Source organism: Ovis aries, chromosome 1 (genome assembly GCF_016772045.2).
Source record: "Ovis aries strain OAR_USU_Benz2616 breed Rambouillet chromosome 1, ARS-UI_Ramb_v3.0, whole genome shotgun sequence".
NCBI classification, from domain to species: domain Eukaryota; kingdom Metazoa; phylum Chordata; class Mammalia; order Artiodactyla; family Bovidae; genus Ovis; species Ovis aries.
Genome location: NC_056054.1, coordinates 265,270,128 through 265,283,606, shown reverse-complemented (window position 1 = coordinate 265,283,606; position 13,479 = coordinate 265,270,128). Strand labels below are relative to the sequence as shown.

The window sequence follows — 13,479 nt, the reverse complement described above, 5'->3', positions numbered from 1 at the left end:
ATACTTCCAACATCTGTAGGATCTCTAGTGATGTCACAGCTCTCATTCTTGATATTGGTGATTAGGATCTTCCCTGTTTGGCTTGCTAGTCAGTGTGGATAAAGATTATTCAATTTTATCCATTTTCACAAGGAAACGGCTTTTGGCTTATTTGATTTTCTCTTTTATTTTCTGTTTTCCACTCCATTGATTTTCTACTCTGATCTTTGGTTTTGTTTTTCTCTTTTGAATTTAATTTGCCTTCTAGTTTCTTAAGGTGGAAGCCAAGGCCATTTATTTGAGAGTTTTCTTCTTCTCTAACAAGGACATTCAGTGCTACAAATGCCCCACTCAACATCACTTTAGCAACAGCCCACAAATTTTTATATGTTGTATTTTCACTTTTATACACATCAAAATATTTCCTGATTTCCTTTTTTCTTCATTTCCTGATTTATGTTTTATTTAGAAGTCTATTTCATTTCTAAGTAGTTGGGGATTTTACAAGATCTTTCTGTTCCTGGGTTTCTAATTTAATCCCAATGTGGTCAGAAAATACCTGTTTTGTGATTCAAATCTTTTCAGATTTACAGAGACTGGCTTTATAGCCCCCACATGGTCTATCTTAACAAATGTGAACTTTCTTGATACATGTTTTGCTTTGATTGAAAATGAAAGGTTTTTGTTGGGGTGGAGTGTTTTTTCAATGTCAAATAGTTCACTGGTTAATATGTTCATGTTCAGTCGCTAAGTCATGTCTGACTCTCTGCAATCCCTTGGACTGTAGACCACCAGTCTCCTCTGTCCATGGGATTTCCCAGGCAAGAATACTGGAGTGTTTTGCCATTTCTTTCTCCAGGGGATCTTCCTGACCCAGGGGTTGAACCCATGTCTACCTGTGTCTCCTGCATTGCAAGCAGATTCTTCACCCCTGAGCCACTCAGTAATCTATATCCTTCCTGACCTTCTGTCTCCATGTTTTATAACTTATTGAGAGAGGATTATTGAAATCTCAAACTGTAAGAGTAAATTTGTCTGTTTCTCATTGCAGGTCGATCAGTATTTGCTTCATACATTTTGAAGGTCTACTATTAGGTGCATCAATATTTAGGAGTGAGTGACTATTTTACTTTATGAAAGGATCCTCTCCATCCCTGGCAATAGTCTTTGATCTGGAAACTATATTTTATGGTATTGATAAAACTGCCCCAGCTTTCTTTTATTAATCTTAACATGATATATCTCTTTCCAACTTTTTACTTTTAACCCATTTTCATTTTGTATTTAAAGTGCACTTCTCATAGTCAGCATAAAGTTAGGTCAACCTCAGTCAACCAGTCTCCATCTTAATTGGAGCATGCAGACAACCTATGTTTAGTGTGATAATGCTATTTGTCCCATGCTCTTCCACCCCTTTTCCTCATTTTATGCTTTCTTTTTGGATTCACTGATTCTGTTTATGATTTCATATTATTTCCTTTGTTGGCTTATTAGCACAAGTCTTTGTTTTGTATCTTAGGACACTAAGATCTTTCCAGGAGCCAGGAAAAGGTGATGTCCACAAGAAATGAGTAGATGAATTCATTACAGATTTAGACTGAGATGCATGCAAATTGAGGTGAAAATTTTGCCGAAATTCCTCAGAATAGATTGAAGTAATTTAAAGGCAAACAGAGACTGGTGTGGGGCTTCAGTGGTGACTCAGTGGTAAAGACTTCATCTGCCATGCAGGAGACACAGAAGACATGGGTTTGATCCCTGGGTCAGAAACATCCCCTGGAGGGAGGGCATGGCATCCTGCTCCAGTATTCTTGCCTGGAGAATCCCATAGACAGAGGAGCCTGGCGGGCCACAGTCTATGGGGTTCCAAAGAGCTGGACATGACTGAAATGACTGACACACATGTGTGCAGAGGCTGGTGTGAATTTTTCATGTAAGGTGCAGCTCTGGTGCTGGGCCATCGCTTAATCACTCATTCCTCCATCCCGCCCTCCCCCTCCTCTTGTCTCCCTCCCTCCCTCCCCTCTTTCTGCACTGAAATGAGGCTGCAGGAGTCATTTTGGGTTCTCCAAGAAGCCAATGCCAGCATGTGATAGACTCGCTAGAAGTTTATTTTGGGGATACCTGTGGGAAGAGTAAGAGGAGCGGAATGGGGAAGGGCTTTGGCATGCCCAGGTTGACCAAACTCCCCTGCCTGGGGAGCAGGAAGGAAGGAGGGCCTGGTGGGCAGCGCCTTGGCTCTCCCCTCGGCTCTGAGAATGCCTCAGCAGGTGGACATATAGTCGGAGCATGAAGCCTCTGTCCTGCTGGCCCAATCATATGCTGGGAGCAGCCTGGCATGGATGCTGGGGTCAAAGCAAGGATGGCAGCTGGGACCCCAGGGTGGGTTCTTGTGAGGGGATCTGAGTGGAGCCTTCAGGATGGACACAGTGCGCCTTTGATAAGCAGCATTCAGAGCTGAGGAAACACTATTCACTGTCCTCGGGACCTCACCTCGGGAGGGCAGCAAGTGCCACGGAGGACAGGCGGAATGTGGCTGGGTTGCAGAGCGGCAGGCCTCCAAGGCCTCGTGATTGACTTCGGGGTGCACAGCCACCCCTCGGCTTTGTGGGGGAGGCCTGGACAGGCAGCCTCGGCCTGAAGCACAGGGTGGCCGCGCCCTGTCTTGCCAGGTCCCAACTCCGGGGCCTTCCTGGTTCTCTTCTCCCAGGAAGGGTCATGTGAGGTTCTGTTTGGAGTGCTGAGGGTGGTGTGCTCCTCTCCCCGGAGCCCCTGCCCCCACCACACTCAGATCAGGAGAGGACATGGGATGAGGAAGCATGTAAAGTGAAGAAGCCGAGTTTATCAAGCTAGGCGGGCAGGTCCTGCGGAGGAGAGTCTGGGAGCCGAGGGGGCGGGACCTGGAAGAAGGGCGGGGCCTGGAGGAGGGGCGGGGCCCAGAGAACCAGACCCGCTGTGATGATTCAGCCTGGGTTTAGGCTCTAGGATGACGTTGGCAGCAATTGCTGAGAAGACCCTGGAAGATGAGGAGTCCCTGTCATTCCTGGTGACACAGAGGAGACGGCCCGTGGGTGTCCTTTCTGGGGTTAAAGTCCTGGGGGAGGTTAAGGGCTAATATCTCTGAGCTGAGCCTCTCTGTTGAGGGACCCTGGAGCCTGGCTGGCCCTGAGGGGACATGGCAGCCAAATCAGCAGCAGGGCTCCGGGGCCGAGGCAGGGACGCAGCAGGCTGGGCGGGAGCATGCGGGCCGGCAGAGCAGGGACACGGAGGAGGCTGGGCGGCAGCAGCTGGGCTGGCAGGTGGAGGCGGGCACGTAGCAGGCGGGGCGGCACACGCGGTGGCAGAGGAGGGACACAGAGGAGGCCGGGCGGCAGCAGCTGGGCTGGCAGGTGGAGGTGGGCACGTAGCAGGCGGGGCGGCACACAGGGCGGCAGAGGAGGGACACGGAGGAGGAGGGTCTGCAGCAGGATGAGGGGGCTGAGCAGGGGGAAGCCTCACAGCACACGGGCCTGCAGCAGACAGGTGTACAGCAGACAGGTGTGCAGCAGACGGGCTCACAGCAGGCCTGCTGGCAGGGGGAGGAGGTGCAGCAGGAGGGCTGGCAGCTGGACTGCTGGCAACATGAGGAGGTTGAGCAGGGGGAGGTCTCACAGCAGACAGGCCTGCAGCAGACAGGTGTGCAGCAGACAGGTGTATAACAGACGGGCCTGCAGCAGACGGGCTCACAGCAGACAGGCCTGCAGCAGACGGGCTCACAGCAGTCTTGCTGGCAGGGGGAGGAGGTGCGGCAGGAGGGCTGGCAGCTAGACTGCTGGCAGCACAAGGCCGGGCAGGAGCTGCTGCAGGCTGGCTGGCAGCAGGGGCGGGACTCGCAGCTCACTGGGGCGCAGAGGAGGGTCAGGCGGGGGGCCGGGGTGCAGCAGCTGGGGGCACAGCAGGGGGGCTCGCAGCAGCTCTCTGGACAGTCGTCCACCTGCCAGGAGGAGCCGGTGCAGGAGTCACAGGATCCAGGCAGGCAGATCCGGCTGCTGTAGCTCAGGTCGCTGGAGCAAGCAGACAGGTTAGAGAAGGCCATGGTGGAGCTGGAGGAGGTATGTGTGTGTGAGTGAGTATGTGTTGTGAGGTGTTGAGACTACTGGCTTATATACCCCTCCTGGGTATGTGTGTTGTCCCAACAGAGGCTTCCACGCCTGCTCTTCCTGGTTGGTATGGTGCCCTGTGAGGACTCTCATTTGGGTCAACTCCACTATCATGAGATGTCCTTGCTCAGCTCATAAAACTTGGGGTCACTGCTGGCAGGCAGCCAGATTCTGGCCTGAGACTGGCTCTACAGGACACCTGGAGGAAACATGTAGGCTTCCCATGGCTGACTCCTTGGCCTCTCCCAAGCAGGTCATATGCGTGGACACCTTGTGAGAGCTCCAGGCCCATGAGGACACGCACTGTGTGGGCCCAGTCTGTGTGTGTAGGGCCTCACCTGGCTTAGCTGGCCTGGCCTGTGATTGGGGAGAAGAGGACAGAGGTATCTGTTTGGGGGAAAAGGCAACAGGAGAGGACAGTGCCTTACTGACGGACTCTGTGAACTTCTGTGGTCCCCATGTCAGCAAGGAAGATGGCGCTTGAGAACAGGAGAGGATCTTCCCTCCCCTAAGTAAGAGATAGACTGTTCCTGTAATGCTGGGCCTCCCTGGCGCATTAGGATGACCAGATCCAAGGACTGAACTTTGAGTGCTAAACCAAGTCCCGCAGAGCCCATGGTAAGTTGTCCTGAGAGGCAGGTCTTGGATCAGGATTTAATCCTGAGACAGGCATGGGTGAAAGTGGTATGGAGAAACTGAAGAACACTCTGTCACTGATGTAATTTCAATAAAAATCCAAAGGGAATCTTTTTTTGTGTACAAATTGACAATATTGAACTGCCAGAAAATATTTGCAATTTGCATGATAGATGAAAAGTTAATGTGAAAATTTTAAAGTGATTAAACCAAAACAATATAAGATAAAATAATCGAACAAAATTAAAAACACTTATTTTCAATAATCATATGAAAAACTACTTGATATCAATAATGAAATTTTCCCAAATTAAAACATAAATGTCCCACCTGTAAGATGAACCAAGATTTACAAAGCTGATCATTTCCAGTGCTGCTGTGCATGGGGGCTCACTCTTAGACCAGGCATGCTTTTTTTTCACATAATATGAAATTTACTATTTCCTCCATTTTGAAGTGTACAATTCAGTGATGTTTAGTACAGTCGCATGTGCAGCCATGACCACCACCCAGTTCTAGAACATTCTTCATCACTCCAAAAGGATATCCTGTACTATTAAGCAGTCCCTTCCAGCCCCTGTCAATCACTAATCTGCTCTCTGTCTCTACAACGTTGCTTATTCTGCACATTTCATGTAAATGGACTCATAGAATATGTACCTTTTTTGTTGACTTTTTTCACTCAGCATGTTTTCAAGGGTTATCCACATTGTAGCACATGTCACTGCTTCATTTCTTTTAGGGATAATATTCCATTATATGGATAGACCACGTTTTATTTATCCATTCATCAGTTGATGGACATTTCAGTCATTTCCACCTTTTGGTTAACGTGGCTAATGCTGCTTTGAACATTTTGTTTAAGTTTTTGTTTGAACATTGCTTTTTAGTTTCCTGGGTGTATACCTAGGGGTGAAATTTCTGGGTCATATGATGGCTCTCTGTTAAGTTTTTCACTCAGGTGCAACACTTTACGTTCCTACTAGTAGTTTCCACATACTTGCCAACACTTGTTATTTTCTGTTTTTTTTTTTTTTCTTTAAACTATAGCCGCCTTAGTGAGTTGGAAATGGCATCTCCTTTTGATTTTGATTTGCATTTCTCTAATGACCGCTGATACTGGGCTTCCTTTCATGGGCTTGTTGGCTGTTGGCTGTTGGTATATCTTCTTTAGAGAGGTGTCTATCAAAGTGCTTTGAAAGAAAGAAAGAAAAGAAAGTGAAGTCGCTCAGTTGTGTCCGACTCTCTGTGACCCCATGGACTGTAGCCCACCAGGCTCCTCTGTCCATGGAATTTTTCAGGCAAAAGTACTGGAGTGGGTTGCCATTCCCTTTCCCAGGGGATTTTCCTAACCCAGGGACCACTTTTAATTGGATTGTCTTTTTGTTGTTGTAGTTCTTTATGTTTCCTGAATGTTAGACCCTTATCAGAATTATGATTTGCAAATATTTTCTTCCATTCTGTGGGCTAACTTTTCGCTTTCTTGATGGTATCCATCAATATATACAACTTTTTAATTTTGATGAAGTTGAACTTATTTTTTTAAATTTGTTGCTTATGCTTTTGGTGTCATATCTAAGAAACTGTTGCCAAATCTAAGGTCATGCAGATTTATCTTTATGTTTTCTTCTAAAAGTTGTAGTTTTAGCTCTTACAATTAGATCTTTGAGGCATTTTGAGTTGTTTTTTGTATATGGTGTATGATAGGGTTCAACTTCATTCTTTTGCCTGTAACTATTAGTTGTCCCAGCACCATTTATTGAAGAGACGATTCTTTTCCCATTGAATGGTCTTGATACTCTTGTTAAAATCAGCAGACCATAGATATATGGTCTTATTCCATTGATCTATTATGGCTATCCTTGTATCAGTACCACTATTTAGAAGACTGTAGCTCTGTGCTAAGTTTTCTTTCTTTCTTTCTAATTTGGGTATCTTTTGTTTCTTTTTCTTGCCTAATTTCTCTGACTAGAACTTCCAGGACAACCTTGACTAGAAGCGGTGAAAGTGGACATCATTGTCTTTTTCCTGATTGTAGGGAGAAGTTTTCAGTATTTTACCATTGAGCGTGTTGATGACTGTGGGTTTTTCAAAATGACCTCTGTTATACAGTTGAGGAAATTCTCTGTACTCTTAGTTTTCTCAGTGTTCTAGCTTGAAGGAGTGTTGTCTCTTTTTCAAATTCTTTTCCTGTGTCAATTGAGATGATCATGTGGGATTCCCCCCCCCCCCTTTATTTTATTAATGTGGAGCATTACATGACTGGTTTTCACATGGTGAATCACTCTCGCATTCTTTCGATTAATCCCACTTGGTTATGGTGTATATCCACAATGTGGACATCCTTTTAATACGCTGCTGGATTTTGTTTGATTATATTTTGCTGAGGATTTAAAAAAATCGGTATCTGGGGGTCTCGCCTGCGCCCACACATTGAACACACCTGCGGGCCCCCGGAAGGTGCGCGTCCGCGAACCCTGGCGCCGGCTCCACGCCCCCTCCCCCGTAATTTATTTATTTCCTCGCCTCAACCGTCAGTCTCGCACTTCTCTCCCGAGAACCATCGCGCAGGGGCCTAGCAGGGAACAAACGAGGCCCCTGAGAGCTCCATCTAGTTCTCCGAATAACATCCCACAGCAGAATTCGGAGTCAGCAATGGCTAAACCCCAGGTGGTTGTAGCTCCTGTATTAATGTCTAAGCTGTCTGTAAACGCTCCTGAATTCTACCCATCAAGTTATTCTTCTAATTATACGGAATCCTATGAGGACGGCTGTGAGGATTATCCTACTTTATCAGAATATGTTCAGGATTTTTTGAATCATCTTACAGAACAGCCTGGCAGTTTTGAAACTGAAATTGGACAGTTTGCAGAGACCCTGAATGGCTGGGTTACAACAGATGATGCTTTGCAAGAACTTGTGGAACTCATCTATCAACAGGCCACATCTATCCCCAATTTCTCTTACATGGGAGCGCGCCTCTGTAACTACCCGTCCCATCATCTGACAATTAGCCCACAGAGTGGCAACTTCCGCCAATTGCTACTTCAAAGATGTCGGACTGAATATGAAGTTAAAGATCAAGCTGCAAAAGGGGATGAGGTGACTCGAAAACGATTCCATGCATTTGTGCTCTTCCTGGGAGAACTTTATCTTAACCTGGAGATCAGAGGGACAAATGGACAGGTTACAAGGGCAGACATTCTTCAGGTCGGTCTTCGGGAGTTGCTGAATGCCCTCTTCTCTAATCCTATGGATGACAACTTAATTTGTGCAGTAAAATTACTGAAGTTGACAGGGTCAGTTTTAGAAGATGCCTGGAAGGAAAAAGGAAAGACTGACATGGAAGAAATTATTCAGAGAATTGAAAATGTTGTCCTAGATGCAAATTGCAGCAGAGATGTAAAACAGATGCTTTTGAAGCTTGTAGAACTCAGGTCAAGTAACTGGGGTAGAGTCCATGCTGCGTCAACATACAGGGAAGCAACACCTGAAAATGATCCTAATTATTTTATGAATGAGCCAACATTTTATACATCTGATGGTATTCCTTTCACTGCAGCTGATCCAGATTACCAAGAGAAATATCAAGAGTTACTTGAAAGAGAAGACTTTTTTCCAGATTATGAAGAAAATGGAACAGATTTATCAGGGGGTGGTGATCCGTACTTGGATGATATTGATGATGAGATGGACCCAGAGATAGAAGAAGCTTATGAAAAGTTTTGTTTGGAATCAGAGCGTACGTGAAAACAGTGAAGTTAAATTTCAGTGTATCCATTTTATAAAGCAGTTTAGGTTATGGTGATTTAGCAGAACACAGGAAAGCAAGAAAATGTGTCACACTTATACGAAATTAAGGATGTTGAGTTATGTTACTAATGTATGCAACTTTAATTTTGTTTAACACTCTCTGCCAAAATAAACTTTATTCCCTATAACCTAAAATGTGTATATATGTATAATAGTTTATTATGTACAGTTAATTCCACTGTTTTGGCTGCAATAAAATCAATTTTGAAAAAAATGAAAAATGTTGAAAGTAAATTTTGCTAGCTGGTTAGTAGCTTATCCTTTAAATTCTACTTTTCTTGAGGGAAAAATTCTTAGTCTGAAAATACATATAACTGCAAAATGTAGCATCCTTTCTTAGATATGAGTATTACAGCTTTCACTTAGTTTTACATTTAGTCTCAATGAATTGAGTTTCAAGTATGAATCACAGTCACAAGTATCTTTAGGACTTGAAGTCTTAGAAATGTCATTAACAACTGATTTACATGTCCAGATGCTATTTGATACCAAGGGCTTTTAAAATGGCATTTTTTAAAAAAAGTAAGAACTCCCAACTAAACAACCAAGATCTTCACTGAGGATTTGTTGCAGTTCTAGAATTTTTTTTTTTAACCTAACTTCATTACTCTAAAAACCTAGAATATTATTCTGCTTCATTTATATGGCTTTCTCATTTTTGTTTTATAGCATAAGTTGCATTGACTTTTTTACTAGAGAATTTTACTAGATCTTTGTCACTCAAGTTTTCATCTGCTTTATAATCAATAAACTTGAACCACTTTTCTAATATTTTTACTATAATGTGGTACCACCTCAGCCCTACCTTAGTAATATTTTTACCTATGTCAAAAATCTTTTTCCAGCTAACTAAAACTTATGTACAAAAAGATTGCCTGTAAATATGCATGTAAATAGTTCTGTTAATAACCCACTGTTTTACATTTGGTACATCTGTGTCTGCTAATTCAATTAGCTTTCTCACTTTTTGGCTTGTTTGGTCTGGATTAAAATTAGACTTTAAAAATAAAATTTAAATAGTTTTGTTTCCTCTAAAAAAAAAATCTGTATCTGTAAAGAATTTCAGTCTGTAGTTTTCTTTTTTCCTTTTCTTAGTCTTTGTGTGACTTTGACATCAGGATGGTGCTGACCTCATAGAATTGGTTAGAAAGTGCTCCCATATCTTCTGTTTTGGAAAGAGTTGAGAGAGACTGGTAGCGATTGTTCTATAAATGTTTAGTAGAATTCAGCATTGAGCTGGTCCTGAGCTTTTCTTTTTGGTGAAGTTTTCGATTAGTGATTTAGTCTTGTCACTTGAGTTATATCTTGCCTATGTCTTTTTGAGTCAGTTCACTCCCTTTAGAGCCAAAGATACAAATAGAATGAAAGTGAAAGGATGGGGAAAATTTCATGAAAATAATAACCAAGAGAGAGATGGATAGCAATAATAAAATTAGACAAAATGAACTTTGAGTCAAAAATTGTAGTAAGGGCAAATACGGAAATTAAATATTGATAAAAATGTTGCTCTGTCAAGAAGATATAACAATCATAAGCCTATATGGTCCTAGCAATAGACTTAAACTATATAAAGTGAAATAGACAGAATGAGGAGAGAATTAGTATTTTTTTAAAAATAATTAGTTATTTCCATTACTAAAGGATGAAATAGAACAACTAGATCAAGTTTGGTAATGAAATAGAGGCCTTGAAGGACACTATAAACCAGCCAGACTAGCATTCATACAAAACACTCAGCAATAGGGTACACGTTGTTTTTTCAGGTACACATGGGACATTCTCCACATTAGACCGTGTGTTAAGCCATAAGACAAATCTCAGTAAATTTCAAAAGATTGAAATCATTAAGAATATCTTCTCTGACCACAATGGAAAGAAACTAGGAATCAAGTAACAAAAGGAAAACTAGAAAATTCACAGATAAATGGAAATAAAAACAGTACAGTCTTAAACAACCAGTGGCTTAAGAAAGAATCAAAAGGCAAGTTAGCAAATACTTTTCAGGTGAATGTAAATGAAAACACAGCAAGCCAATACTTACAGGATACAGCAAAAACGATGCTGAGGGGAAAATTTATACCTACTAACAATTACATTAAAAAAGAAGAAAAATCTCAGGTTAAGAATCTAACTTTACTCTTCAAGGAGTTAGAAGAAGAAGAACAAACCAAACCCGTAGCTAGCAGAAGGAAGGAAATAAAGATGAGAACTCAGATGAAAGAAATAGAAACTTAGAAAAATAGAGATAGTCAATGAACCTAAAAGTTAGTTCTTTGAAAAGAGCAGCACAATCAACAAACATTTAGCTAGACTGACTAAGAAAAAAGGAAAAGTCTCAAGTTACTACAATCAGATATAAAAATGGGGACATCACTACTGACATTTCATAAACAAAAAGGATTATACAGGAGTACTATGAACAACTATTGCTAAAAAATTAGATCACCTAGAAAAATGGAAAATCTCATAAACACAAACTACCAAAATTGACAATTTTCCTGATGTTCTTTATTTCTTATATTGTTTCAAGTTTGTGTTTGGTGCCTTTTATCTCAGTCTGAATTATCATAGCTTGTAGGGCATGTCTAGTAACTATGGACTCTTTCAGTTTTTATTTACCTGGAAATGTCTTTTTTTTCCTCTATCATTTTTGAGGGGTAATTTTGCTGGATGTAGACTTCTTGGTTGACAGTTTTTTTCTTTCAGCACTTTAAAAGTCATCTCTCTGCCTCTAGTCTCACAGTTTCTAATAATGAATCGGGTGTTAACTCTCTTCTTGCTGCTTGTAAGATCCTATCATTGTCTTTGGATAATTTAACTGGACCATCTTTCAGTGTATACTTCTTTGAGTTTATTCTACTTGGAGATCACTGAGCACCTTGGACATGTAGATTCGCATGTTTCCTCAAATTTGGGGAGTTTTTGGCCATTATTTCTTCAAATAATTTTTTCTGCTCCTTTCTCTTCTCTCTTCCTGGAACTCCTATTAGGTGTATGCTGGTACACTTGATGCTGTCCCACAGGTCTCTTGAGTTCTCTTCATTTATCTTCATTCTTTTTTCCCATCTACTCTTCAAGCTGGAGTCTTTCAACTGACTTATTTTCACATTTGCTAAATCTTCTGCCTCCTCAAATATGCTATTGAGCCCCTTCAGTGAAATCTTCATTTCGGTTTTTACGCATTTCAACTCTAGAAATTCTTTTTAGTGCTTTTTAAAAAAATGTAATTTCTGTCTCTATATTGCTGTTCTATTTCACGAGACTTAAACTTTGTTCATGGTTTCCTTGAACTACTTGAGTACATTAAAAGTTGATTGAAGACTTTGTCTAGTAATTTCAATTCCTGGGCTTCTTCAGGGACATTTTCTACTAATTGCTTTTTTTTTTTTTTTTTTGAGTATCAATGAGCCATACTTTTTCTTTACATACTGCACAATTTTCGATGGAAATGGGGGATCGTGAATATGATAATGCAATAATTCTGAACATCAGGTTTTCCTCCTGTAGTTTGTGGTTGCTGATTGTTGTGACTGACTTATTGTCATTTTGTTTGATGACTCTTCTGAACTTGTTTTGGAATGACTGTACTCTTTCTAATGTTCATTAGCTTAGTGGTCAGGTAGTGGTTTGACAGAAAGTTCCTTAAACACTGGAGCCGAAAATATTTTTTCCAGTCTTTGTATTTGTACTCTGTTTGTGAGTCAGGGAATGCTTTCAGACCTCAGCTGGGCAGTTTACAACTCTGCCTTCACCTCCACTTCCTCCTTGCTCAGACCTGGAGGTGGGGCCAGAGGTGAGTGCAAATGGCCTTCTCAGGTGCTCTCTGAGGTTGTGTCTCCTCATGAGTATGCTCAGACTCTTCTTGCCCTCAGGAGGCTGTGGTAGACCTGAAAGTCGCGTTCCGCAATGCATCTCACTTCACAGATCTTTGTCTTAGGCTCTTTGGGGTATCTCGTTTGTCACAACTGATATTTTCCCCCTGGCATAGCAGCCAGTTGATTTGACAAACACTGTCTGCCTCCAGAGAGTTCTGAGTTATGAGAAATGGAGGCAAGTCCTTAGTGTGAGTCCTTCCAGAAGCCACCAACAGGTTAAAACAGACAACCACACTTCTTTCGGAATTAGCTCTGCTTGCTCCCTTCAGCACCAGGAGCCTCACTGGCACACAGGCGGCTGTCTTCAAGACTGCTGCTGAGCTGGGGGGGCCAGGGGTGGGGGAGTGGAGTGATGGTGGTGGTGCTGGTGGGGTGAGGCTCTGCTAAAATGCCACCAAGCTCTCCTACCTGCCTCAGTTGCCTGTTTCTTCGTGGAGCCTTTTCCTGCTTCCTGGTTGTTGTAAAACTTTTACCATTTCCAGAGTTCAGATGTGGCTGATTCTGAGAGTTTTGCCAGTTTCTTCGGTGTTTCTGTGGGGAGTGAGCCCTTAGAGTTCTCTAGTCCCTGTCTTTCCTGACATCACTCTTAGCGGGCACAATTTTGAAAAGTCCCTTTTAGGGTATTTGTCAATGTCATCCAGAATCTAAAATCGGCAAACTCTTTAATGGGGCAATCCCATGTCTGGGAATTTAAGCGCTGTGTGCACTAGTGCCATGGGTGTGTGCTGAGGACTTGTCTAGTGGTGACGTTTGTAATAGTCAGAAGTAGGGAGACTTTGAGGCTTCCCAGGTGGTAAAGAATCCACCCGCCAATGCAGGAAACGCAAGATATGCAGGTTTGGTCCCTGGGTTGGGAAGATCCCCTGGAGTAGGAAATGGCAACCCAGTCCAGGATTCTTGCCTGGAAAATTCCATGGACAGAGGAGTCTGGTGGGCTACAGTCCATGGGATCGCAAAGAGTCAGACACGACTGAGTGAGCACACATAGGGAGACTTTTAAGTGTGTGTCCACCTAGTGCTAATAAATCAATAATGGT

The 13,479-nt window shown here is 42.8% G+C and overlaps 3 protein-coding genes across 3 annotated transcripts in view; 2 read left to right on the top strand and 1 right to left on the bottom strand.

Moving 5' to 3' along the window:
* Positions 1–13,479, top strand: part of TSPEAR (thrombospondin type laminin G domain and EAR repeats) — a 171,454-nt gene that overhangs the window by 46,683 nt on the left and 111,292 nt on the right. The gene's annotated exons all lie outside the window — the stretch shown is intronic.
* LOC114113903 (keratin-associated protein 10-12-like) lies at positions 3,123–4,055 on the bottom strand. Its single transcript, XM_060406228.1, has 2 exons — positions 3,668–4,055; positions 3,123–3,625 (listed from the first exon to the last, which is right to left on the bottom strand). The coding sequence occupies exons 1-2, from the start codon at positions 4,052–4,054 to the stop codon at positions 3,167–3,169; spliced, it is 846 nt and encodes a 281-aa protein (XP_060262211.1). The 5' UTR covers position 4,055; the 3' UTR covers positions 3,123–3,166.
* LOC114110536 (polyadenylate-binding protein-interacting protein 1-like) lies at positions 7,297–8,695 on the top strand. Its single transcript, XM_042237693.2, has one exon. The coding sequence runs from the start codon at positions 7,410–7,412 to the stop codon at positions 8,502–8,504; it is 1,095 nt and encodes a 364-aa protein (XP_042093627.1). The 5' UTR covers positions 7,297–7,409; the 3' UTR covers positions 8,505–8,695.